The sequence below is a fragment of the Monodon monoceros genome, unplaced genomic scaffold (assembly GCF_005190385.1).
Source record: "Monodon monoceros isolate NGI ecotype Baffin Bay Population unplaced genomic scaffold, NGI_Narwhal_1 Super_Scaffold_5, whole genome shotgun sequence".
NCBI lineage: Eukaryota > Metazoa > Chordata > Mammalia > Artiodactyla > Monodontidae > Monodon > Monodon monoceros.
In genome coordinates this window covers 104,168,221-104,194,735 of record NW_021703782.1, presented here as the reverse complement: position 1 = coordinate 104,194,735, position 26,515 = coordinate 104,168,221, and the positions used below count along the sequence as shown (strand labels likewise).

The 26,515-nt window shown below is 49.6% G+C and overlaps 1 protein-coding gene across 3 annotated transcripts in view; it reads right to left on the bottom strand.

Moving 5' to 3' along the window:
* The window catches only part of MVB12B (multivesicular body subunit 12B), a 183,038-nt gene extending 157,081 nt beyond the window's left edge, over nucleotides 1–25,957 (bottom strand). For all 3 annotated transcript variants that reach the window (XM_029201582.1, XM_029201581.1, XM_029201580.1), the window contains exons 1-2: nucleotides 25,858–25,957; nucleotides 12,528–12,650 (exon numbers count right to left, since the gene is read on the bottom strand). In XM_029201582.1, the coding sequence (XP_029057415.1) occupies nucleotides 12,528–12,650; nucleotides 25,858–25,938 (204 nt within the window). In that variant the 5' untranslated portion in view covers nucleotides 25,939–25,957. The remainder of the gene's footprint in view (nucleotides 1–12,527; nucleotides 12,651–25,857) is intronic.
* Nucleotides 25,958–26,515: the final 558 nt, after the last annotated feature.

Genomic DNA, 26,515 nt, shown 5'->3' with positions numbered 1-26,515 from the left:
AAGTATGACATGACAGTCTACATAGAAAATCCCAAGGAATATACACCAATAAGTGAGTTCAGCAAGGTTTCAAAATTCAGCAAAGATAAACATACAGAAGTGAGATCAGCAAAGATAAACATACAAAAATCAGTCTTATTTCTATATATAATAGCAATAGACACACAGACATCAAAAGTAAAAATACAGGGCTTCCCTGGTGGCGCAGTGGTTAAGAATCCGCCTGCTAATGCAGGGGACATGGGTTTGAGCCCTGGTCCGGGAAGGTCCCACATGCCGCGGAGCAACTAAGCCCGTGCACCACAACTACTGAGCCTGCGCTCTAGAGCCCAGGAGCCACAACTACTGAGCCTGTGTGACACAACTACTGAAGCCCACGTGCCTAGAGCCTGTGCTCTGCAACAAGAGAAGGCACCGCAATGAGAAGCCTGCCCATCACAAGGAAGAGTAGCCCCCGCTCACCACAACTAGAGAAGGCTCGTGAGCAACAACAAAGAGCCAATGCAGCCAAAAGAATAAATTAATTAAATAAAATTTTTTAAAAAATTAATAATACAATTCCATTTACGATTGCTCAAAATAAAAAATAAAGCATTCAGGCTTAAAGCAACCAAAACACGCATAAAGCTTGTCTGCTGAAACATACAAAATGCTGCTGAAAGTAATCAAAGAAGTACTAAATAAATGGAGAGACATACTATGCTCATGAATCGGAAGACACAATGTAATAAACATGGGAATTCTCCTCAAACTGAAGTACAAATTTAACATTGTGATAATATGATTTACAATAAGGAATACATATTTGGTCTTTACCCACAGTTCCTGGCTCACAGCTCCCAAAACCCTTGGAATCTCCTGAATGATAAGAGCAATGGGAGCATCTTTTGTCATATTTGGTCTCTTGTCCTTAGTTCCTGAAATCACTTCAGAGCCATAAAAGTGAAATGGGTGTCTTGTTATTCATAACAAGCCCCTTTCCACCACAACTGGGTTTATGTTAATGAGGTGACTTCTGGAAAGCACATAAGGATGGGGACTGGTTGCCAGGAGAACCAACCGTGAATAAAGGGTTGGAACTTTTAGTCCTACCCCTTGATTTCCAGGGAGGGGAGAGGGGCTGGAGATTGACTCAATTTCCAATGGCCAATAATTTAATCAATCATACCCATGTAATGAAGCATCCATAAAAACCCCAAAGGATGAAGTTTGGAGAGCTTCCAGGTTGATGAACACATGAGATCTGGGGAGAGTGGCATGCTGGGAGAGACAGCAAGGAAGCTCCTCACCCTTTCCATACACCTTGCTCTATAAATCTCTTCCATCTGGCTGTTCCCGAGTTATATCCTCTCATAATAAACCAAAGACCTAGTAAGTAAAATGTTCTCTGAGTTCTGTGAGCCACTCTAGCAAATTAACTGAACCTAAGGAGGGGGTCATTGGAACCCCCAAACTACAGCCAGTTGGTCAGACACACAGGTGACAACCTGGGCTGGTGATCAGTGTCTGAAGTTGGGAGGGGGCAGTCTTGTGGGACTGAGCCCTTAACCTATGGACTCTGACGCTATCTCCAGGTAGACAGTGTCATAACTGTTGAACTGTAGGACACCTACAGCTGGTGTCTGAGAACTGCTTGTTGTTGGTATAGGGAACCACCCCCATGCTGGTCCACAGTCCATTTATTTATTTATTTATTTATTTATGGCTGCATTGGGTTTTCGTTGCTGTGTGCAGGCTTTCTCTAGTTGTGGCAAGCAGGGGCTACTCTTTGTTGCGGTGTGTGGGCTTCTCATCGTGGTGGCTCCTCTTGCTGCGGAGCACGGGCTCTAGGTGCGTGGGCTTTCAGTAGTTGTGGCATGCGGGCTCAGTAGTTGTGGCTCTTGGGCTCTAGAGTGCAGGCTCAGTAGTTGTAGCACACGGGCTTAGTTGCTCCACGGCATGTGGGATCTTCCCGGACCAGGGCTCAAACCCATGTCCCCTGCATTGGCAGGTGGATTCTTAACCACTGCGCCACCAGGGAAGTCCCACAGTCCCTTTTAAACATTGATTCCCATCTAAATTCCAATAAGGTTATTCTAAAATTTACATGGAAAGACAAAGGAACTTGAATAGCTAAAACAATTTCTTAAATGAAGAATAAAGTCGGAGGAATCATTTAATCCAATTTCAAAACTTATTGTAAAGCTACAACAATCAATACTGTGTGGTATTGGCAGAGGGCTAGACACACAGAATAAAACTGAATAGAGAGTCACACATATATGCCCTACTGATTTTTTACAAAGGTTACAACTTTCAACAAATGGTACTGGAGCAGCTGTTCATGCATAAGGGGAAAAAAATAACTCTGACCTAAATCCATACCTTGTATAAAAATTAAGTCAAGATGTATCACAGAGTTAAATGTAAAACTATAAAACTTGTAGGAAAAAAAATAAGAGAAAATCTCCAGGATCTAGGGCTAGGCTAAGAGTTTTGGGGCTAGGCTAAGAGTTCTTGGACTTGATGCCAAAAACATGATTGATAAATAGAAAAACTGACAAATTGGACTTCATCAAAATTTAAAACTTCTGCTGTGTAAAGATCCTGCTAAGGTAAAAAGACAAGTACAGACTAGAAGAAAATGTTTCCAAACCACTTAACTAACAAGACTCACATCTATAATATACAAAGAACTCTTAAAACTCAACAATCCAGTTAGAAAATGAGCAAGACATGAAGCAACATTTCACCAAAGAAATAAAGATGGCAAATAAGCACATGAAAAGATGTTCAACATCATTAGCCACTAAAGGAATATAATTAAAGCCAAACGAGTTATTACTAAAACCCTATCAGCATGGCTAAAACAAAAAAGTGCTGACAATAACAGATGCTGGAAAAGATGCGGAGTAACTGATGGAAATGTAAAATGTTACCAGCCACACAGGCTAGTAGTTTGGCATTTTCTTAAAAAACTAAATATGCAACTACCATGTGACGGACAACTGCACTTCTAGGCATTTATCCTGGAGGAATGAAAACTTATGTCAACACAAAACCTGTAAACGAGTATTTATAGCAGCTTTAATCATGATAGCTTCAAACTGGAAACAACCAAGATGTCCTTCAATGGGTAAATGGTTAAACAAATTGCGGTGCAGTAGTATCAATTAATACTATTCAGCAATAAAAAGGAACAAACTATTGATACACGCAATAGATTCTCTAGATGAATCTCCAGAGAATTATGCTGAGTTTTTGAAAATGAAAAAAACAATTCCAAAAGATTACATGCTATATGATTCCATTCATATAACACTCCTGAAAAGACAAAATTATAGAAATGGAGAACAAATTAGTGGTTGTCAGTGGTTAAGGAGAAGGTTAGTTAATTCCTAGAGACAGAACACAATTTGCACACTTCTGATATGCAAACCAACCAATCCTGAGGCCATATGCCCACCTGCCCCCTTTCTCAGGCTCCTTCAGTCTGAAATACTATCCTCCTGCCCTAAGTCACACCAAGGCCAGGTATCTGACAACTAGAGGCCACCCTTATAGCCCAGAGCACGCTGAAATTATTAGGACAATCCTAAATCTGCTTACCCTTCCTTGCTTTGCCTTTCCCACAGAAACCACAATAAAGGCTCTTGCCCACACTTTCCCCTTGCTCCCTCCGCCTGCTGACCAATGCTGGTGCTTCCTCATGTGGCCCTGCATAGCATGGAAGCCCCCTTCTCTTGGACTGTGAAAACAAACTCTCTTTTCAATGGCAGTTTTCTCCTGATCTGTAGGCCTCACCACACCCGAACAAAAATAAAATCCCAGGTACATTTTAAAAGTGAAATGTTCTGTATCTTGACTGTATCCGTGTCAATATCCTGGTTGTGATGCTGTACTAGAGTTTTTAAGATATTACCATTGGGGAGAAACAGGTACAAACAAGATCTCCCTGTATTATGTCTTACAACTGCATGTGAATCTATGATTATCTGAAAATAAAAAGTTTAACTGAAAAAAATGGAAGATTAAAGCAAGTCCCTCCTCCTTCCCATTAATCCACTACTTGAGGTTTTTTGTCAGGAGCCTTTCTCATAGTGAATGGGAGGTTGCAGTGAACAGGAGGGAGTGCCAGAATACTACAGTGCTCCCCAAGTCCTCTCCCCTTTCCAAATGAACCAACCATGGAACAAGTCATTAGGGAGAGTAAAGTCTTTGGGTCAAAATCAAAATTCATAGTTGGTGGGGCAGAGACACTTAGAAGGAGGCAATTTAAAGCCATGATCTCAGAGTCATCCTGACAGCAGCAATGTTTGCCTCATGCACCCCTCCGGGAAGCCAGGCATGTGCACGTGTAAGTGGTCCATGTGTGTCCTGCCCAGCGTGGCTCCACTGCCCGAGGCCAGGGCTCTGCAGGGCACAGGGGAAGGTGCAGGGACAATGCTGTTACCGACGCTTGCTAATCCAGGCCACAGGAAACAAAGGCCCAGGGGCTGGTCATAAAACCATTTTCTGTATTTTCACAGTAAATCTCAGTTTCATGTATTTTCTCACAAAACAAAAGAGAGGAACACGTGGTGCCTTTTATCAAAACTAGCTCTGGTTCTGAAAATAAACCAGTGGGTGAGTTGGGACTCGGTCTGCAGTCATTTCCGCCCTTGGGAGCAGGCCCTGGACAGCGAAGCCACGTGGGGAGGGAGCCAGGGGCAGCGGGAAGAGGCTGCCGCACCTGCTCCTGCATCTGCTTCATGGAACCAGAGCTTCAGGAGGGGCGGCTCTCCCGTCCTCCGGCCACAGGAGCAGGGTGGTCTCCCTGCCCGGCTCGGGCCTCCCACACAACTTCAGCTTTCTGGAGACTCATGTGACAGCTGTGATCAGACCGGACAGATGGTTATGTCCTACAACTCCCGCTTGATATCTACCATATATTTTTAATAAGATATCATTCCCATCTTCACATACTTTTCATTGATTTTTTAAAAATTTCTTCAGTTCTATACAAAAATACCAACTTGCTTGAATCAGCTTCAGCATTTAGTGGATTATTTTTTTCTTTCTCCACTTTGGTAGGCAGGACCTCATTTGCGGGTTTAGAATTTTAAACTTATCCTTCTCTATGCCCCTAGACACAGCCCACAGGCCCAGAGGGGAGCTGATCACTCCTAGCGCCCCCAAAGACCCTCTCATTTGGCAGTTCAAGCATGTGAAACTTGCAATTATTTAGGAAATCCCAAATAAATAAACTATACAGGACCAGCAGTTTTTTTTGTTGTTTTTGGTTGTTGTTTTTTTTTTGCGGTACGCGGGCCTCTCACTGTTACGGCTTCTCCCGTTGCGGCCTCTCCCGCTGCGGAGCACAGGCTCCGGACGCGCAGGCTCAGCGGCCACAGCTCACGGGCCCAGCCACTCCGCAGCACGTGGGATCTTCCCGGACCGGGGCACGAACCCACGTCCCCTGCATCGGCAGGCGGACTCTCAACCACTGAGCCACCAGGGAAGCCCAGGACCAGCAGTTTTTAAGAAATGTTTTGCTGTCTAATTAGTTTCAGAAATAAACAGGAGTGTTGAGAGAAACGAGGTGGGGGGAGAAGAAGCACACAAGAAATGGGAAGTGGAGACTTAGGGGATGCCTGGTCCGTGCGTGGCCCTCGGAGGCCCACTTGCTGGTCAGAGGCCACGACCAAGGCTGGCTTTCCAGCACGCAGCGCCGGCAAGGAACAGGAGCAACACAAACACTACTTCCTGGGCTTTTCTCTGACCAGGCTCTGGACACCAAGTCCTCTGCCCCCTCAGGGGCCTTGCTTCATCAGACAGCCCCTCTCTCTCCTATATCGTCAACCCTCCTCACTGCTGGTTCCTCCCCATCAGCAACTAAACATACTCAACACCTGCCTACCTTTAACAAAGGAAAAAAGACTCCTGATCCCGTATCATCCTCCAGCTGCCACCCTCCCTCCTTTAAAGGCCATCTGCACTCCCACCTCCCACTTCAGGTGGACCTTTCAAATCCACTCCAATCTTGCTCCTGAGCCTACCACCAAGTTCACAAGCACCTTCTTGTTACTGAACCCAAGAGTAAGCTTTCAGCCTCATTTTATTTACCCCTTAGTGAACTCTGACTATTATTGACCACCTCTTCTTCTAGAAATACTCATTTTCCTCCAGTTTCTTACTAATTTTCCATCTACCTCTCTGGATGCTCAGCCCCAGCCCTCTTCTGAGTGCCTCCTTCCCAACCATCCCTCATCATTGATGCTCCAGGGGACTCTGGCGAGGAGTCTGATACGACAGGACCATCTCCATGACACCACGGCCTCTGCCATGTGATGGTAACACTCAGGCATCTCCCCAGACCTGCAGACACAGGGCCGCTCAACGTCCCCACCCAGACGTCACACAAGCACCTCAAACTCAGTGTGTCCAAAACCGAACCAACGGTCCTCCTCCACCCTCAACCCACCTAGCTGTCTATGTTCCTATCTCAACAGAAAGCATCAACATCCACCCAGCTGCCCGGCAAGACACCCTCGTGTCACTCTGGTCCTTCCCTTTCCTCACCTCTGCACCCGTCTCCCAACATTCAACCCATTTCTTTCCTGTGAAAGAATACGTATTCGGGTCCCCATGCCCCATGTTTCCATGTCCCTCAGATCGATCCACTGTTAATGGGTTAGGCTTCCACTCTCTCACTCGACACCAATACAGAGCCTCCAAACTCAGCCCTTTGCCTCAGTACCTACGCCCTCCAATTATTTCCCTTCCTGTACACACCAAGGAAACTTTTAAAAACACAGACCTAAGAACCTTTTTCTTAAAGTCCTTTCGTGACTCCTACCACCCTCAGCATGGCCAATGCCTTCGTGTAGCTTACAACATTCTGGGGTGATCCAGCCTCATCTACCCACCCTTCCTCATCTCTCGCCTTTCACCTGATGGAACCCCTCCCAGGATACTGGAATTCCCAGGGCCTTGCACAATAGTAGGTGGTCAACAAACATCTGTGAAGCCACTGCGTGAAGCAATAAATGAACGCATAACATCAGAAAAAGCTTCACCAAGGAGTTTTCAAAGTGGGTTCTGAAAGATTAGGAAAATTTTATCCAAAAAGCGGGGGAGGACAGGAATTTTGAAAATATGGGAAAAGTGGGTTCAAGGGTTTGATGGTACAAAGTTGCTCCTTATTCCGAATATGAGAAAGTAAGAGGTTCAATGAGGCTGGAGAAGTGAGTAGAAGAAAGTGAGACAGGAAGACACACTGAGAGCACGTGCGCCGAGTTCAAGGACTTGGATATCTGTCCTTTCTCTGTTTACCCAAGAGGAGGAAGCTCTTGGGGAGAAGACCCATGGCTACCACTGAAACAACATACCATCCAGGCCCTCACCCCTAGAGGTCTGCCTGGCCCACAGGAGGGCCAGTGACAGGAAGCTGGGTGCTGAGCCTGGGGTCGGGGAGGGGGGCAACTTGGTCAATTCATCCTTCAGCCCCCAAATTTCACTTTACTGAATACTTGCTTGAGTGAGAATAGAAACTGACAAAACGTCAAAACATTTCTAGAAGGCACTGGCAATACTTAGCAAGTTTAAAATGTGAACACTCTGACCCTGTAATTCCAACCTATGAAATTATTCTATGGCACTAACAGGGTGACCACACCAAAATACATACACAAGGATGTTGTTTATCACGTTAAAAACAAAAGATGGAAACAAACTCATGTCCTTCAATATGGGATTATTAGCCAAATTTTGGTACGGCCAGACAATAAAATATGCATTATTAAGAGGATGTGATCTATCTCTATAGACTGATATAGAGCTATGCCCACAATGTATTTTTTTAAGTTATGACAGTATAAATAGTACCATCCCATTTGTATTTTTAAAATATGTTTTTTAAAAAAAACTCACAAACGTAAGTCCCGGATTGTGACAACACGACATCCCCTGAGACTTTCTAAACTTTAAATCAGGAGAGGCCAAAAAATAACAGGAAAAGCTAGCACAGCACTTCCTGAGATAGCCTTGTGGTGACCACGTGTACAGATTATTTAAGAATGACTTAACTTAGAGCAGTAGTTCTCAAAGTGTGGCCTCTGAGCCAGCAGCATCAACATCACCTGGCAACTGGTTACAATGCAAACTCTCAGCCCCACCCCAGACCTACTGCAGCAGGAATCTGGGGCGTGGGGTCCCCCAGAGGAATGAGGCCCACGAAAGCTTGAGAATCCCCAACCTGGACATCTGGAAACAGTCCTTGAACTAGGGGATAATCTGTCACTTCAGAGTCACTGTGCCGAAAGACTCCTGTGTGTCAGGTGGGGTTTCTCAGGAAGGGAATGAAGGAGGTCTTAGATTGCAGTGAAGAAAAAGAAAAAAAAAAGTCTCCTAGGCTCTCTGAGGCCAAGACTCAATTTGGTGGGGCCCCTACACATGGCAATTGTAAACGCCGTTAGGTAGAATTAAGGTAGCCAACAGCAAGGCAGAGGCCGGGCAGGGAGGGGTCGGAGGACGGACCTGGCCCTCAGCAGCAATATTCTCTGAGCCTCACTCTCTTGTTCCCATCATCCTCAGAGCTCCAGAAAAGTCTCATGGAAAGTAATTCTGGGGCTTCCCTGGTGGCGCAGTGGTTGAGAGTCCGCCTGACGATGCAGGGGACACGGGTTCGTGCCCCAGTCCGGGAAGATCCCACATGCCGCGGAGCGGCTGGGCCCGTGAGCCATGGCCGCTGAGCCTGCGCATCCGGAGCCTGTGCTCCGCAACGGGAGAGGCCACAACAGTGAGAGGCCCGCGTACCGGAAAAAAAAAAGAAATTCTGGTCTCAGCTGTTCTGTGGGAAATCATGGAAGGTCACAGAACAAGGGAGTGGAAGGAAAAGCAGCGTCCATCCCCACTCAGGCCAGGAAGAGGGGAGCAGCCTTGCCAGGTTAGCGGGGGAGATGCACCCAGACAAGGGTGACCTCACAGATGTCACCAACAAAAAGGGTGCAGTGTGGTGGCAAGGGAGAAGGCAAGAGCTGAAGGACCCCAAGTGCACTTGAGCCGGTGCCCTGGGAAATGCTCAGGAAAAGCCAGAGGAGAGACACTGGGCAGGCCTCAAGGTATGGAAAAAAGGGAGGAACTTCTAGAAGTTAAGCTGGTGAGGGTCGTGTTGTCACAATCCGGGACTTAGCAACAAAAATGGGGAGATCTGGAAAGCTAGATGTGAAAGATGGAACAGTCTTTTAGGACTTCCCTTCAAAGCACTTATCACAATTTTATCTTACATTTACTTGTATGATCACTTAACTGTCTTTCTCCCTATCTAGACTTTAAGCTTCATGAAGGCAGGAATGTGTTTTCATTCACCACTATACCCCCAGCTCCTAGACAGACAGCACATAGTAGGCACCCAAAAATACAGGTTGGACAAATAAACAACTTAAAATTAAAACACTCTGGAGTGTTTGATTATTCTTTCTCTGTATTGTTGACTTTTTGTTTTTGCCAAAAAAGTACATCACCATATGAAATTATGTCACCAAGAAGTATATTATCAAAGGAAGCTATTTCCTTTTTGGAAAGAAAGAGTCATCTCACAAATACAGTGTTGTGGCTTTAGTCTATGAGTTGTAAACACTCACTGAGAAAGGCAAGAGAATGCAGGTAAAAAGTATGATGTATTTCACTGGACATACACAGAAATACACCCAACAGTGCTCATCGGTGATGTCCAGCTTGATGCCCTTAGACACTGCAACATCCCAGAGGGACCTGGTAATCAAAGGTTAATTTTGTGCAGGGGATTTTAGCACGAAGTGCTCCCGTGGCATCACGATTCACTGAAAACTGCCCATCACATATGATAAAACAGCACGTGCTACCACGCATCTACAACACAGAGTCATCCTACCAGGGACCGTGGACACATGAGACCCACCCGCCCTCTGAGGGCAGGGAACCCCAGTCACTCCCAGATCTGAGAGCGTGGCTGAGAGGCAGAAAGTGCAGGCTATTTCAGAGGGGACTGCAGAAATAGGGACAACAAATTGAGAAGTTTAGCAAATAATCCCCAGCCCCCTAGCCGAGGAAGCTTCCCCTGACCTGCAGAGAAGTTACAAAATTAAATTTTTATAAACAAACACTTGGCATCTTTTACTTCAAGCAGCAACAGGGCCTCTGCTCATTTTAAAGTGGTTGTAGCATCGAGGGTCAGCAGCCCATCTAGCGCCTAGCTCTTGGGGCTGCGTGTCACGGTACTTAACGTGCCCTGTGCACAGGGAGGGATTAATCCTCCGGCAGATGCGACAGAGAGAGGCCTGGCCACAGTCCGCGGCAGAGCTTCCTCAGCCACCGCACTTCTGTCTCAGCATCTCTGCAGCCTGGCGACCACCCAACGCCTCGCACTTCGGTTTGGATGTTGACCTCACACGGAACTCCTCAGGATAGAAGGGATGAGGAGTCCCCCTGCCTGCCCAGCCCGTGCCTTCCCTCACCCCCTCGAACTCAGGGTCAGACCCCTGCGGAAGCAGATGCTAATCTGCGAGGAGTCCAGTGGCCAGTCCAAAGAGAGGACTCCCGCCTCCCTCCCTGAAAGGGCCTTCGGAGGGAGCTCGGACGCTCTGCCTCGGCGCGCAGGGGCTGGGTAATTGCCGGGCTGACCCTCTGGAGCCGCCTGCCCTGCTCACCTTTCATGATAATGCCTGGTACAGCCTCATCATGAAATGTGCTTATTAATCTTACTCATTTGACACTGCGCTCTTCTGCCCTGAGCTAGACGTTAGGAGAAAATGATAGGGATAGATTCTGCTCCTGTCAGACTTACCAAGACTTTCAGAAAACCAGACTATCAAAGGCCATCTGTCGCCCACTAGCCAAGCATTCACGGTGACCCCGAAGGTACAAGCAGAATGTTAAAGACACAGATCCGCAAGAGGGAACAGTGAGAAGACCTGGGCCACACCCCAGGCACCCCCCCCGCCCCCAGAGAGCCGCCGCGGAGCCAGTCCTCCCAGAGACGGCATGTACCAAGCCCCCGACCTGATTCACGCCTCACTGCTTCATATCTAATTCACCAAAAGACACTTGGGCTTCTCAAATCAGGAACATTTTTATTAGCTTCCCCAGGAGTTTTATGGCACAAAGCCATACCTAATGATTCTATTTTATGGCAAGTTATACATTCAAACAGTGCTCTGAAGTCAGGCAGCAGGTAAGACTCAAATCTTTGTCAAAAAAGATTCCCCCGTTCTTTCACTTTTAAAATGTTTATAAGCTTTCAAACAGTTGGGAAAGTGATGTGGAGCATTTTAACAGGCTTCCCCTTCTCACACGGGGCCCGGCATGGGCTGACGCAAAATGCACCGCACTGTTCGCGACGGGAGCTGATTTCGCCCGCCCACCTCCTCCGCCTGGGGACATCTGGCAATGTCTGGACACAGTTTTGGTTGTCACGACTCGGGGGTTTGTGCTATTGGCATCTAGTAGGAAGAGGCCAGGGATGCTGCCCGACTACACACTATTTTCTGATCATCTGGCCCAAAACGTCAGTAGTGCCGAGGTTGAGAAACCCTGCCTTTGGGCTTCTTCTGGACTAGGCATGGCATCCCTCCCACCCCTGGGACATCAGACACTGATCTAATCACTGTGCCAGGTTTTCAGTGCTGGCTAATGAGACTTGTATTCTTTTATGTATTCTTGGTGCACATTTTCAATGAGCAAGAATAAAACGTCATCATAAACAAAATGAGGAAAGTGAAAATAAGACCACCTCAGAAGCTCAGAACACATGACAACAGTCACTGTTAACTAAACCCTCCCAATAGTTCCTCTGCACTTTTTAAGCTTCACCCAAAACGGAATTTACCTACTGAAAAAACAAAATAACCAATTCCAGCCATCGGTACTACTGAACACCACCACAGATGTCTGCTGAAAAGCAAAGCAAGTTCTCTGCTATACTGCGGTGATGTGGTCAGTGAGAGCCCTGGACTTGAGAGGGGGTCTGGTCCTGATTCACCACTCCCAAGGGCTGGGGCTCCATCACTTCCCTTCTCAGAGCTTGAGTTCTCCTGATCAGCACAGTGGAGAGAAAGCAACTTCCCCTCCCAGCCTCCAGGGAATCATGAGAGCCAAATGAGTTCATGGGTAGGAAACTGCTTTGTAAACCGTAAGGGGCTATATAAACATACGTCAATACATTTATGACATTTATACACGTAGGACAATCTGTGACAGCAAACCAAGGGTCTTTCAGACTCGTGGATCCTTTCCATGAAATGTCACAGCTAGAAATGACTTTGGAAATCAACTAATCCAACCCTTTAATTTTACGGAATGTGAAGATGACCATCACAGAGGTCAAGTGACCCAGCTAAGGCCACGAAACAGCCCAGACGGGCTCAGGTCATCTACTCCCAAAGCAGGACGCTCCCCACGCCTTCCCATTGGTGACGTCTTCCCTCCCTGTTTTAAGTTCCTAGAGAGAAGAAGCACATCTTACACACAGGGTTCAGAGGGCCTTGAACACAGGAGATAACTATTTGCCGAATCAGCGAATCTTGACTTACTACGTCGTAGCCTGTCGGGGCTCGGTTCCGAGAAGCCACCACCCCCACTCCCGTGATGGGATCCATTGACGTCTCTGGCAAGGCTTCTGAAAGGTCTTTGACTTCAGGCATGGCGGATTGCTCCTGGTTCCGAAAAGGAAAAAGAAAGCGTACAATTCAAACGGAGCATTTAAAGTGAACGATGTAAAGTCTCGCACAGACAGAACCAGCGTCTTGGGGCAAATATCCTGAACTAAGCTCCACGTACCTGGACTGGCTAAGGGAGCCCTGGACCCTTTCCTCCGATCAAGAATTCAAGTCATCTCCAGCCCCTGCTCTTCTCAAGTGAGCTTTGAACACTCTCCTGCCCAGCGGCCTGACTTCTGAACAGATACCACCAGCTTCTCTGAGGATGACTCAGACACGGCTAAAATCTAACAGTACCTTCCGTCTCTCTCCCTCACAATACCTCCCTGCAGAAGTGCAGCCTTCCAAATCCACAGCCTCTACCACATCCAAGGGGGGACTGTTCGGGCGGCAGAGCTCTGCAAACACACAGAAGAAAGTGCTCTGGGCATGGAGGCCAAGGCATGGCAGTGGAGTCCAGGCTCTGTGACTTACTAGCTGGTGACCGGGCAAGCAAGAGGTCAGGACACTGACAGTCGCAGAGCTGCTGTGAGAACTAAAGGAGTCACGTAAATCAAGGGCCTGGAGAGGTTCCCTGGCACATAGTAGGCGCTCAACAAAAAGCAGATGAGACTGGAGGGTTCGGGATACAAAGGTCCAGTGTAACTGGCCAGAAACATGGTTGGTGCTGCTCCCAAGAGGACCGGCGGGTCCCTTTGTTGTGTTTAATCCAGCAGGTCATGTGGGCACTTACTCAAAGCTAAACACTAACAATGACCATAATTCTTGTTGGGCACTTTGGGAGAAAGGGAGGGAAATGCAGTTATTATTCTGCTGCTGATTGCCTCTTGATGTGACCAGAGGAGACAAGCAGAATAGAGAGAGAGCACCGGGTCTGGGCAGCTCGAGTGGCAGCACACCAGAAAGCAAATGAAAAACCTAACACCTTATGTAAATGGCTTTTAGTGCTTTTAAAAGGACAAGCTGCGAAAAAGAGCAAGTTAAATTCTACCTCCTTCTGCAGCAATTGAACTCCACTGGCTGTAGGTCTGCCAGACCTCTCAAGGCTGGGTACTGCTTCTAAAGTAAACCAAATGCCCTGCCTAACTAGGCAGGCAGGAGGAATATTCTTAGTTCTCAGCCCAGAATCAGAAAAGGCAGAGGCTATTAAAAACGACTACAGCCTCCTGAATAGAAACAACCAGAATGCTGTATGCAAGTTACCACGTAATCAGCGTCCCCTGGAACCCACGAAAGGCTCCAGAAACAGACTTGTCAGTGCAACGGAGCCAAGTCTCGGGTCAAGGCTAGGAAGTGCCTGGCAGCAGCCACACTCTCAGCTTCTGTTTATGACAAAAGCCAAACTAAGTTATGCTTTACTTAATTCTACTGAAAATAAACTTCTAGAAGCACAGGGCAGGGGGGACAGGACACCAAACCACATCACTGCATCGTTTTCTATTTTCAAATTTCACTTACCAGGCAGCTTTATCTGCATAAAGAACAGGGCTTAATGCTTCCTGCACACAGTAGGCACTAAACAAATATTTACCGACGGAATCCGCATACATGCCCCCAATAAAGGTTTAGAATTAAGTATCTGCACCAGTCCAATCCAAAGCGAACACTGATCAAAAAGTATTCCACTTGGAAAACCCCACATCCCTGCGTAACATGGAAATAACGTTGCTGCAGTTTGCAAAATATTGGTACCTGCTGTTGGTTACCAAAATGCTTGCAATTAACAACTCATTAATAGAATGCACAGTTCTGCCAGTGCTAAAATATCGTGCTGTGAATTTAATAAAGAACATCAGAGGTAAGTGTTGTTGTTTTTTAAGATAGTAGGGCTTCCACTATCTGAGAGAGAGAGGGGGTAAGTGAGCATGGGAATAAATAAACATTTTAGTAGCTGAGAGATGCCCGTCCTCGGGTCACCACATCCTCAGCCACGTACTGATGACAATGGCCCTGCTCTGCTCTGCAGCATGAGCAAGGGCAGGGGGCTGACGCCGCTCCCACAATGCACCGGGCAGCCCGGCACCGGGCCCCAAGATGGCTGCGGGCGGCCTCCCAGAGCAGACAAAGAAGCCGGCGGCCGGGCCCGCGTGCCTGGTCATGGCCCGGCCTGCAGGCTGGGAGGATGCGGCAGGCAGGGCATTAGCACCGAGCATCTCGGATGCACGCCTCCCTCTTTCCTCCCCCCCCCGCCCCCCCGCAGTGACTGTGCCCTGGGGATCCAGCAGCCTTTGTGAGATACAGACAAATGACTCCTCGCCACGCGGAGCTCCGCAGTGGAGGAAGCACCACCACCAGCAAAGGAAGCTTTTAATGAGAAACGCCCAAGATATCCACGGCAGAGGCAATCACTCAAAGCAGCCTGCCCTGAATTACATATTTTCTGACTGCAAATTACTCTTAACAGCGTCTCTACCGTCACTTCAATTGACCTTCCTAACAAAAGGCCATTTATTAACTAGCTCTCGGTGCTCCCCGGGCTGTGCGAAGCCTCCAGCCAGAAGGGATGGCACCACTGTGTCCGCGGCTGCCCGGGTCACAGGCCAGGCCTCTGCGAGGGGGAGAAGAGGCCATTAATGCCGGGCTGCAGAGTAGACCTGCCGCGGGGAGAGGAGCGCGGGGGGGCGGGGGGGGGGGAAGCAGGGTGTTGAAGGCCAACATTAACCTGTCTTGCAAGATGCGATGCTGGGCTACAGCAGAAAACGCGAAGGCCTACTTGCAACAGCTGGTGTCCTCCTCAGCACTCCCCGCCCAGCACCCACCTCTATCTCCAAATCCTAGCTGCACACAGGACACACTAACACGCCTCCCCACATCCGAACAGCACCCTGCAGCTACCGAAAAGCTTTCTCGGGCTCCTTCTCAATCGATGCTCACACCAAACCTAGAAGGTGGCTGGGGCGTATTATCCCTATTTTAGAGGAGGAAAACGGAAGCCTGGAGTTCTCAGACACCAAGAGCTGGCAGAGGGCAGAGCCCAACGGGACCTCTGGCCCTCCTTCCCCAGTCTGGTCTGCTTTCCATACACTGTGTAGACAGAGACGGACTTACCATCCGATATCCCATCAAGAAAGCACTTTGAACACCAATTATATTTTAAAATGCCAACACTCTTCTTTCTCTAGCTGTAGCCCAGTAACTGAAGCAAGGGGGAGAAAAGTACAGAAAGATAGAAGTAACATGGGATTAATTTTCCCCACACCTCAGTTTCAAGATTCAACATTTCCCTCATAAATAATTTACAACAATAAAAATGAGCTAAGGCCATGTTTGTGTACGACGGAGGTAAATTTAGACCTAATGAGGGAGATCTGAGCCCTGCACAGGAGGGAACAGGTTGATATATAGCACGGTGTGAGTGCGATCCACGGCACACGGGGGCTCCATTACCAACTGGAAGTCACAGGGCCAACCGGGGTGGAGGTGCAATTGGGGAAACTTCTACCGTCCCAGCTGTGGCTGCAGGGAGGGCTTCCACAGAAAAAGCCAAAAGTTGATGCAGTATTTCAGAGGCCAAGATAACAGATGTTGAGATTTCTGAGAACTACAGGATTGAGCCAACCTAGAGCTAAGTCCGTTCTCAGTAAATGCCAGGTAAGGAATGAAGATGGTGGCAGCACCTGGGAGTCACATCTGCCCTCGGGCACGGAGAGGGTACACTGGCGACACTGACCTTGATCTAGTCCTCCTAGCTTGACCTCGCAGGTCATTTGGTCCCTATCCCAACCTCTACCCCGAGTGTGCAGCCAGCCTCACTCAGATCACTGCCAAGGCTGGGGGCTACAGAGCCTCGCTCTGGACAGGCGTGCCCGTGTCTGCCCCGAGAGGATTTCTCTGCAAGGTGGGGAGAGAGACAGAGAATGAGTGTATGAGTGTGTGTGTGTGTGTGTGTGTGTGTGTTGTACACACTGGGACTAGAGGGACTGGATGGGGTCAGTTAGGGTGAGGTGTGATTTCCAGGCCAGCAGGATTTTTTCCATGCTGTGCTCAATGAGTTCTATCCAATAACACTGGGTAAGAGAACAGCTTCCTACGTGAGCCTGCAATGCTGCAAACAGTGCCTGGGGGAGGCCCCAGCTCCCAGCACTGCAGCACCTCACCAGTGCTGTCATCCCAGGTTCACAGAGAAATGAACTTTAACTATAAAGCCCCTTCATACAGACAGCACACGGCTCCCTTGTAGCTGATCAAAGAATTACTACAACAGTGTACTTAATCCCTATAAGTCGGCAGTGCTGGGCTTAACTGATGCTGAACATTGTTTCAGAATCAAAGGCGTGCCTCCCGGCCCCAGTCTGGGAGAAAACTAAGCTACTGTATCACAGTTGAAAACTCAGGGGAACTTTGATATCATCTCTGTTTAATTTCCCCGGCCCTGTGAGCCTGGGGTTTATCTCGTTTTATCAGCTCCTGTACTGAAATCAAAACCCAACTAGCAGAGCTCAGACCTCTCTCCACGGAGGCCCTTCCAGCAGCAGGGTGGGGTGCAGGCCGAGGAGTTTAAAGCACTTTGCGCCCGGGGCGGGGGGGGGGGGGGGGGGAAAAATGGCGGGGGGGGGGGGGGGGGGGGGGGGGGGGGGGGGGCAACAGGGGCGGGGGGGCAGGGGGTGCTGCCTTCAAAGGAGGCGCAGCAGGGACCCCGGGTGAGAAAGGGAGGCCGGCTCAGAAGCGGAGCCCTCGCTGCCCACCAGAGCTGAAGGTGGGACTCGCACACAACTTCTGAGGAGAGTAATTTCAAAGTACTACAGGGGGAGCAGGTTAAATTGGGCTACTGTAGTTGAAATGACGAAACCAGTGAGTTAATTAAGTCCCTACAGAAGGATGAACTTGTGATCAGATTGTTTGAAATCCAAAGTCAAGGGCACAAAAGACAAACTGTCTGCCCACATCTAGCAGCTTGTGGGGCTGAGGAAAAGCAGTGGATAAATAGTTCACTCCCTGTGGGAAACGGCCGAAGAGCAGGGCCTCCACTGGGAACGGCCGTCCCCCAGTAAAAGCTCCAGCTCTGGCCGTCGTGGGGCAGCTCTCTGCCTGTTTCCCAGCAGCAGCAGTGGTACCAGTGGGCTGCAGGGAATCCATGCCCTCCTCTGTTGCTCCATAATTCCTGGCACCTTCCTGCTAACAAATCTTATGCAGGGGACAGGGGACAGGGGAGGCCAGGCTTCACCAATGCACCCACAACACACACACATACACAAACTGGGCCACCTCAGGCAGCCCTGGTGCAGAGCCCTACCTCCTAAGGAGACTGCAGGCTGAGGCCAGAGTCCCTGCAGCAAACAGGCACATGGCCAGCCAGCTCTGGGGGCTGCCCATGGGGAACACAGGCTGAGAGGCGTCCACTACGGAACCTCAGGACAGCATCCTGGCGCCATCTGTACTTGGGCCTGGACCACTTATCTAGTGACCAGTCAGAAACCAAATCGTTCTGACAAATGCTGTTGAGTACGACCTGGTGGCAACAGGCCACAGGCTGCTGGGAAGGCTGCTAAGATACTGGGGAACTAAAGCAAATATTTTCCTAAGCTCCCCTAGATCACAAAGAACTTTCCAGCTAGGGAACTAACAATGGCAAGCACTTCCTTTTTCTCCAGTGAAGGTCTGTTACTTCTAATAGGAGAATCTGGTGTACAAATGCATCCATTCCATCAGACCTATGTTTAGACTGATATTAACCATTGGATTACCAAACCGATTTTCCATAAACCATGTGAGGCGGGCCTGTGGTTTGGGCTGCTGCAGCCCGTACAGTGCAGTGCTAGATCCTGGAGTTCTCTCTCCCCAGATAAATCAGGATCAAGTTCTACAGCACTGCCGTGGCCAAAGGCCTGCCCCTACAGGCCCGAATGTGAAAAACCAGGGAGCCTGGTGCTGGCTCCAGGAGGAGGGGGCGTTCTCCAGTACACTGTGAGCCCCACTGCAACCTGCAACTCGCTCACAATCACTGCAAATGAAGGTCGTCCCCACCCACTCCCATCAGGTCTAGTGTCATACTGTCGCCTGGAGAGAAGGAAGAAGGACACTGACAGAAGGCAGATGCCCTACAAATGAACCCACCCCAGGAGGTCCCAAGAGCAACATTCTCTTGATATTCGGTGACATAAAATGGTCACAGCCTTGGCTTGATGGCCACAGTGTCCAGAGCAAAAATGTCACCTCAACGCCGGGCAAATGGGCTCCCAGGCCAGAATCATGAGAACACCTGGCTTCAGGTCAGCAGACACCTCCCATCACCACCACCCGCTCTGTGACTTGCACACGGGTCTTCAGAGTTTCTTTGGTCATATAAGCGTTCTGTGTGCTGATGACTTCCAAATTACCTCCATGGCCCGGACTTTTCTCCTGAGACTCAGACGAGTGTGTCTAGTACCCTGCTGGCTATTGTCACCCACGTGTCCCATTAATACCTCAAACCTGGCTGACCTTGCCATCCTCCCACCTGAAGCATCTCCCACGTTCCTGGTACCTAATAGGACCTGGTGCATAACAGTCAGCCCACAGATGTTTACAGAGGGCCCCTGTGCTGAGCGTGAAACAATGGTGAAGATGGAAACCCCAACATTCTGGATGAGGAGTTCTCAAACTCTAGCATGCATGAGTCATCTAAAGAATTCCCTAAAACAGTCTTAAACCCACTCCCAGAGATACTGATTCAACAGGTCTAGGATGGGGCCTGAGAAGCTGCATTTCTTTTCTTTTTTATAAATTTATTTTATTTAATTCATGTTTATTTTTGGCTGTGTTGGGTCTTCGTTGCTGTGCACGGGCTTTCTATAGTTGCAGTGAGCGGGGGATACTCTTCGTTGCGGTGCACTGTCTTTTCATTGTGGTGGCTTCTCTTGTTCTGGACCACAGGCTCTAGGCGCATGGGCTTCAGTAGTTGTGGCACACAGGCTCAGTTGCTCCACGGCATGTGGGATCTTCCTGGACCAGGGATTGAACCCGTGTCCCCTGCATTGGCAGGCGGATTCTTAACCACTGCATCACCAGGGAAGTCCCAGAAGCTACATTTCTAACAAGATCCAGGTGATGCTGAAACAGCAGGTCCATAGTCCAAACTTTGACTACAAGGCAGTAGGTACTCATTAGATGTTTGATGAAGGAAGGGAGGGAGGGAGGGAGGAAGGAACCTGAAGGTCATCATCCATGGAGAACAGCCTCAGAGTAAGTCCCCCAGTCTTTCCCTCCCCAACACAGGTTGCCCAAGAGCACCCAGTTCCTCCCCTATGGCACCCATCCCACCATTCAAAATCTGGGTCACATCTCCCATTCACCCCAAACCTTCCCCACTGCCCAGCCAGACAGGCGCTGTCACTAAGAATCCTGATGTTGTCCAAGGACATGGCCTAAGCACATACATGTGCACACATGCACGCATGCACATACACACTTACACACAGTCTTGCCTCTCAGAAGGCTATAATACTTTCCCTAGCAGAACATCAGTTATGCAAAGGTATATGTCCACCACAGTGCCTAGCCCACAATGAGAACTCAATAAATGGATTATGGATAGATAGATGGTTGGATGGATGGATGGACGGGAGGATGGATGAATGAAGTTCCTGTCCCCCTCTCAAAATCGCCAATGTTTCATCGGATTAAGGAGGGAATGTAAAGCAGCAGAGGCAACAGTGAGAGTGCCACGCTGGGGTCACTGATGCTCCATGCAGGACAAACACCACGATCCCAGGGCTGGGCCATCTGCCGAGGAAGGGAGGTGGGACTGTGGCACTCCAGGGGGTTCCAGAAGTGGGTGTGACTCAGCTGGAGCAGGCTGGATGAGGGCCTGGCAGGAGGCTGCACGAAGACTCCCCTAAAGGAGTTTGTAAAAATTACAGCTGCCTGTTCCAACCCCCAGGTTCTGATCTAATTGATCTGGGCTGGGTCAGAGACTGGAGAATGCAGAGCCCAGGTGCAGTACCATTGTGCTGGGTGACACAGCGATGAATAAGTCATGGGTACCACCTGCAGGGCTCACGGGCTGGAGGAAATGTCCCAAAAGAAAGAGACTGCAAATGAGGCGGTGCTCCCTTTTGCTGGGCAGTCAGGGAGCTGGCCTTCCTGAAAGATGGAGGGTGCAGAGTATCGCAAGGAGTGCAGGCAGAAGACATGGCACCAACAGTGGCGTGAACAGTCCCGGACTGTCTGGGGAACTGTAAGTAGCAGATGGGCTCTGAAACAAGCTTATGAAACGCTTAAACAAACAAATAAACAAAGCGGTTAAATACCTGCCTACACTTCTCTGCTATTTCTAAGGTCTAAGTAATGATGTGGATCTACAGGAAGGAGCGCCCCAGTGGTCAGAAGGAAGAGATTCCCAAGTCTTGTGTTCCTATTTCCTCTCCTGTAAATGAATGCTTCTCAAGCCAAGGCCACTTCCTGCAGAACCTATAGGGCCTCTTCATGCTATTAGCTGAGGGAAGGATTGGGAGGTAAAGCAGAGGAATGGAAAGGGTGCAGACTTGGGACTCAGAGGGACCAGGGCTTGAGTCGCAGCTCTGACACAGCTGTGTGACCCCAAGCAATTCAACTGAATTGGGCCTAAGTTTCCATGCCCCTCAAATTGGAATAATGGATGATAATATTTTCTTTACAGAGTTTTAATGTGTATAAAGAACTTGCAGAACTTCCATCAAAAGATACAATCAACAGAGTGAAAAGACATCCAAGAGAATGGGAGAAAATATTTGCAAATCATATATCTGATAAGAGGTTAAAATCCAAATCTATTAAGAACTCCTACAACTTAGCAATAACAAAAAGCAAATAACTCGATGAAAAAATGGGGAAAGGACTTGAAAAAGGACATTTTTCCAAAGCTGATATACAAATGGCCAACAAGCATCTGAAAAGATGTTCAACAGCATTCCTCATTAGGGAAACGCAAACCCAAACCACAGTGAGATACCATCTCATACCCATTAGGACGGCTGCTACCAAAACCCAGAAAATTAGTGTTGGTGAGGATGTGGAAAAATCGGAAACCTGGTGCACTGTTGGCGGTAATGGAAATGCAGCAGCTACGGAAAACAGTGTGGTGATTCCTCAAAATATGAAAAATAGAATTACTATATGACCTGGCAATTCCACTTCTGGATATATACCCAAAAGAACTGAGTACAGGGCCTCAAAGAGATATTTGTACATACATGCTCACAGCAGCATTATTTGCCATAGCCAAAAGGTGGAAGCAACCCAAGTGTCCACAGACAGGTAAATGGATAAGCAAAATGTGGTCTATACATACAAGGTAGTATTATTCAGTCTTAAAAAGGTAAGGAAATTCTGACACTTGTTGCAGTGTGGGTGAACCTTGAAGACATTATGCTGAGTGACATAAGGCAGTCACAGAGAGACAAATACTCACAAATATGATTCCATTTATATGAGGTACTTGGAGTAGTCAAATTCCTAGAAAGTAGAATGGTGGTTGCCAGAGGCTGGGGAGGGGGAAACAGGAGTTTTATGAGTACAGTTGACCTTTGAACAATGAAGGGGTTAGGAGTGCCAAAGCTTCCAGCAGTCGAAAATCCGAATATACCTTAGAGTTGGCCCTCCAAATTCGGAGTTCCTCTGTATCTGTGGTTCTGCATCTGGGGATTCAACCGACCGCGGACGGTGTAGTACTGCAGTAGTTACTATGGAAACAATTCCACATATAAGTGGACCTGCGCAGTTCATACCCATGTTGTTCAAGAGTCAACTGTATAGAGTTTTAGTTTTGCAAGATGAAAACGTTCTGGAGATTCGCTGCACAGCAGAATGAATGTACTTAATGCCACTGATGCATACATTTAAAAACAATTAGGATGGTAAATTTTATTTTGTGTGTTTCACAATATTTTTAAAAAGCCTCTATAATTGGGGTTCTCAAATTTCAGTAAGCATCAGTACAACCCAAGGTTCTTGTTAAACATGCAGATTCTGGGGCCCCTTCCCCAGATATTCTGATTCAAGATCTGGGTTTGAGGCCCTGGGTTCTGCATTTTAATAAACATCCTAAGGGTTCTTTCTTAGTTCATTAAGAATTCATTTATTTCTCTCTCCTAAGGGATATTCTTTTGAAATTTTGCTGTGCTGATCAGTATCTGTTTGAAAAAAAAAAAAAAAGTGTGTGTGTGTGCATAGAACGGTCCCGTGTTGATCCTAGCCACAGGCCCAGCAAGACGGCCCTCCAGTCTTCTGGGGAGTATGAGCTGCTGCAAAGCTCTAGTATGTGACCCCTGGGCTCTAGGCCCGCGGGCCTCTCACATTTCAGCCTAGACAAGCTCTGCATCCCGCCAGAAGTGTGTCAAGTAAACCAACGCTTGCCCACAGGATGTCCCCAACAAGAAGGCAACGTCAAGCACACCCTGCCTCCCATGCAGCTGGAGAGAAGAGATGTGAGGTAGGCAACCCCGCTGCAAACAGTGCCGACAATTCAGGGAAACCACAATTCCCAAGGGCGGCCCAGCGAGCACAAAGCCAAGGAGAGCCAGTGGGGCCAGTGCAACGCCGGTAAGGGAGGGCCTCCGAGAGAGTGAGAACAGCCTGGGGAAAGGCAGCTCATTCAAAGAACCCAGGCCTCCCCTCCCACAAGCCAACGCACAAACGAGACTGCTCACTCAACCACAGCCAACTAAATACAGTGTTCTCAGCCCACCACATCCGACCATGTAGTCATTTGTTATCTTCACCATCATAATAGCACCTTTGACATTTCCCACTCTTGACTCCAACACCATCATGACTTTCCAGTGTGGCAAGGATGTCGCTCTTTGAGCACGAAGCATGGAGCAGTTCCAACCTGCTAAGGCAGCGGGGCCGGGGACACTTGGATTCTGATGCTTCCACAAGCAAATCTGCTGTGAAACTGATAGAGATGAACCTTCAGCGCCCACTCCCCCCTTCCAAGGCCCTGAGAGGGGATCACAATGTGTTCACACGGTTGTATGGTTTTGTAAAGCACCAAGATATCCTTGTACACAAACAAGACATTCTTGCATTGTTTTTCTTATAGTCTTCCCCCACCAAAACAAACTGTCAAAACAGCAGACCCACAAAACCGGGGTGTGACGTTAGATCCCACTTACATTTAGTGAGGACCCACCAACGCCCTCCACAGTGTCACACACATTCATACACATTAGCCCACTCAGCCTTATGGGGTAGCTTTTATTCTTAGGCCCCTTTAACAAATGAGGAAATGGGGATTCAGAAAGGTCCCATGAGGTTCCATGACTTGCCTAGGGTCTCCTGGGTTCCAGGAGGTAAAATGACATTCTAAGCCCAGTGTTCTTTCTACTCTACCATCCCTTCCTAGTGGCCCTAAATAATAACCACAAACAGAAAGGCACTCTAAAAAAACCTGAAGCTACTCTTCTGATTAACCAGTTAACAAACCCTTAATAATAACCACTAATTTTTAATTTTTTTAATTTCATTTTTTTAACCACGCCATGCAGCATGCAGGATCTTAGTTCCCCAACCAGGGATCGAACCTGTGCCCCCTGCAGTGGAAGCGCAGAGTCTTAACCAGTGGACCGCCAGGGAAGTCCCAATAACCACTAATTTCTATTAACTACTTGCCCTGTGGCAAGAATGGAGCTGAGCACTTCTAATATTTCATTTACTTCTTACTATAATTCTATGAGCTAGATATTGTCATTAGCCTCACTCTACAGATGAGGAAGCTGAGGCTCAGAAAAGTTCACTAATTTCCCTAAGAACACACAGTAAGTAGGAAAGCCAAGGCTTAAGCCAAGGCCTAATTATAAAGTCCTTGCATTTAATCATGGTGCACTGTTCCAGCTAAAAGTGGGGAAAAGCCCACCAGCGGGAAGGAGGCAGGGCAGGGAAATGCCTTCAGCATAAGTCAGCAGTGCGACCTAAATGCTAAAAGGAAGGAATGAAAAATGTGGATTAAAGAAGATGATCCTAAGCTCAAATGAACCAGTAATTGCTGTGTCAACTGCTGCACATGGGTCTTGGTGCCCAGGTCCCAGAAGAGGCCCCATTTAAATATTCTATGCATGACACAATATCTTGAAATACCTGGTTCAATTTTCCACAAGCAAGGAAGGTGTCACCTGTCTCCTGTGCTAATCTTCTGAGTACACTGAGTTTTTGAGTTAGTCTAGGCTTCCACACAGCTTATCTCCTAACTTTTCTAAGGCTTTTCTGGTGCAGCTGATAAGATTTTCTTGCCCTGTTAAAATGAGATGAGATCCAGCCAGCTGTCGAGAAATGTACAATGAGATTATACTGAGAAGGAATCACGGAGACAAAGGCCCCTAAAGAGACTCTGGCCTGCTGTCTGCTTTGTGGCAGAAAACTGAGCGGGGGGCTGGTTCGTGGGTGGGGGCGGGGAGCAGAGAAGGAGCAACAGCCATTTGCCTTTGGCCCTTCTGTGGCCTTCCCCTGTGCCTTGCTGAAGAGGCTGCAGAGGGGCAGGGAATACAAGAGTCATTTTTAATGGCCGGAAAGGCTGATGATTCAGGAAGAGTTGTGTGTTGGTAACAAAGAGGACGAAGATGCTCAAGGGTCTGCCTTCTTCACCCGGCCCCTGCCCCTGAGCCTCACTTGCGCTGGAGTCCCCGTGGGGTGACCATCAACAGGCGCACCATCCTTCGAGCCTGGGTACTCTGGGTCTTGGGTGCCCCAGCCGGCACCTCACCTTGCACACACGTGCCCTGGAGTTTGGGTGTCCTCTCTGCTCTGCCCAGGTCACAGATGAGGCCGCACCCTAGATCATGCCCGAGGCTCAGGTGCAGTCAGCTCGGCACCCACGTGACTACAGAGAGTGGCCCCCGGGCCCGGCCAGTGAAACCACTGTCCGGGTCTGTGCAGGTGGCCGCCGTGCCCCGGTACAGGTGGGCCGCTTCACCTCTCACTTGGGCGGACGTGGCTCTCCGGAGCCCTCACCAGCCCCGGCCCAGGGTACGCTGCTCGCACCCTGGTCCCCGAGCTCCCTCCGGCTCCGCCAAGCCGCAAAGCCAAGCCGGGGACGGGAAGCCGCGGCGCGCGCAGGGCCGAGCAGAGGCCGCCGGGCCTGTCCCCGCGGCCGGCCGGGCACACAGCCCGCAGGCCTCGGTGCGGCCCGGCTCCGCCCGTCCACCCGCCCCTCGGCCCGGGGCCTGCGCCGGCCCGCCCGCCCGCCCGCGGGGGCAGCAAGGGCGGCTCGGCCGAGCCTCCGCGGCGCCCTGCCCGCCCTGCCTCACTTAACTGTTCCCCGCTGGGGCGGCGGTGGCGGCGGCTGCGGCGGCGGCGGGTCCCGGCTCCGTCTCACGCAGAAGCAGCTTCTCATCGCCCGGGCGGCGCGGAAGGGGCCGGGCCCGGGGCCCAGGCGGCGGGGCCGGCGCCGCAGGTCGAGCGCGAGCCTCACCGGGGAGCGGCAGGGGCGGGGCGCGGCCTGGCGGCGGCGGCGGCGGCAGCAACAACAGCGGCGGCTCCTTCCGCGGGCCGCGGCGGCGGGCCGGGGCCTCCCGGCTCTGGCGCTGGCTCCGTAGGAGGCGCCGGGCGCCCGAGGCTGGCTCGGGCGGGAGGAGGGAGCGGGAGCCCTCGCGTCCGGAGCCCACGCCGCCGCCTGGCCGGCACCCCGCCTCCCCGCGGCCCGGCCCGTTAGCCCCGGGCAGGGCCCCGGCGCCGCCGACCTGGCCTCTCCGAGTACGCAGGCGGCCCCCGCCCCAGCCCAGACCCACGGGAGCCCCGGGCCTGTCGGAGCCTGGGCCCCCAATTGCCCCCCTCCCCCAAGTTGGCCTCTTCCAGGGACCCGCAGCCTCGTCAGCTCTCCTAGGCCTCATTGTACCCTAGACTAATCCTTCAGCACAGCCTTAGATCCCTAGAAGCCCCCAGGCCACACACACACCACCCGCTCCCCCTCA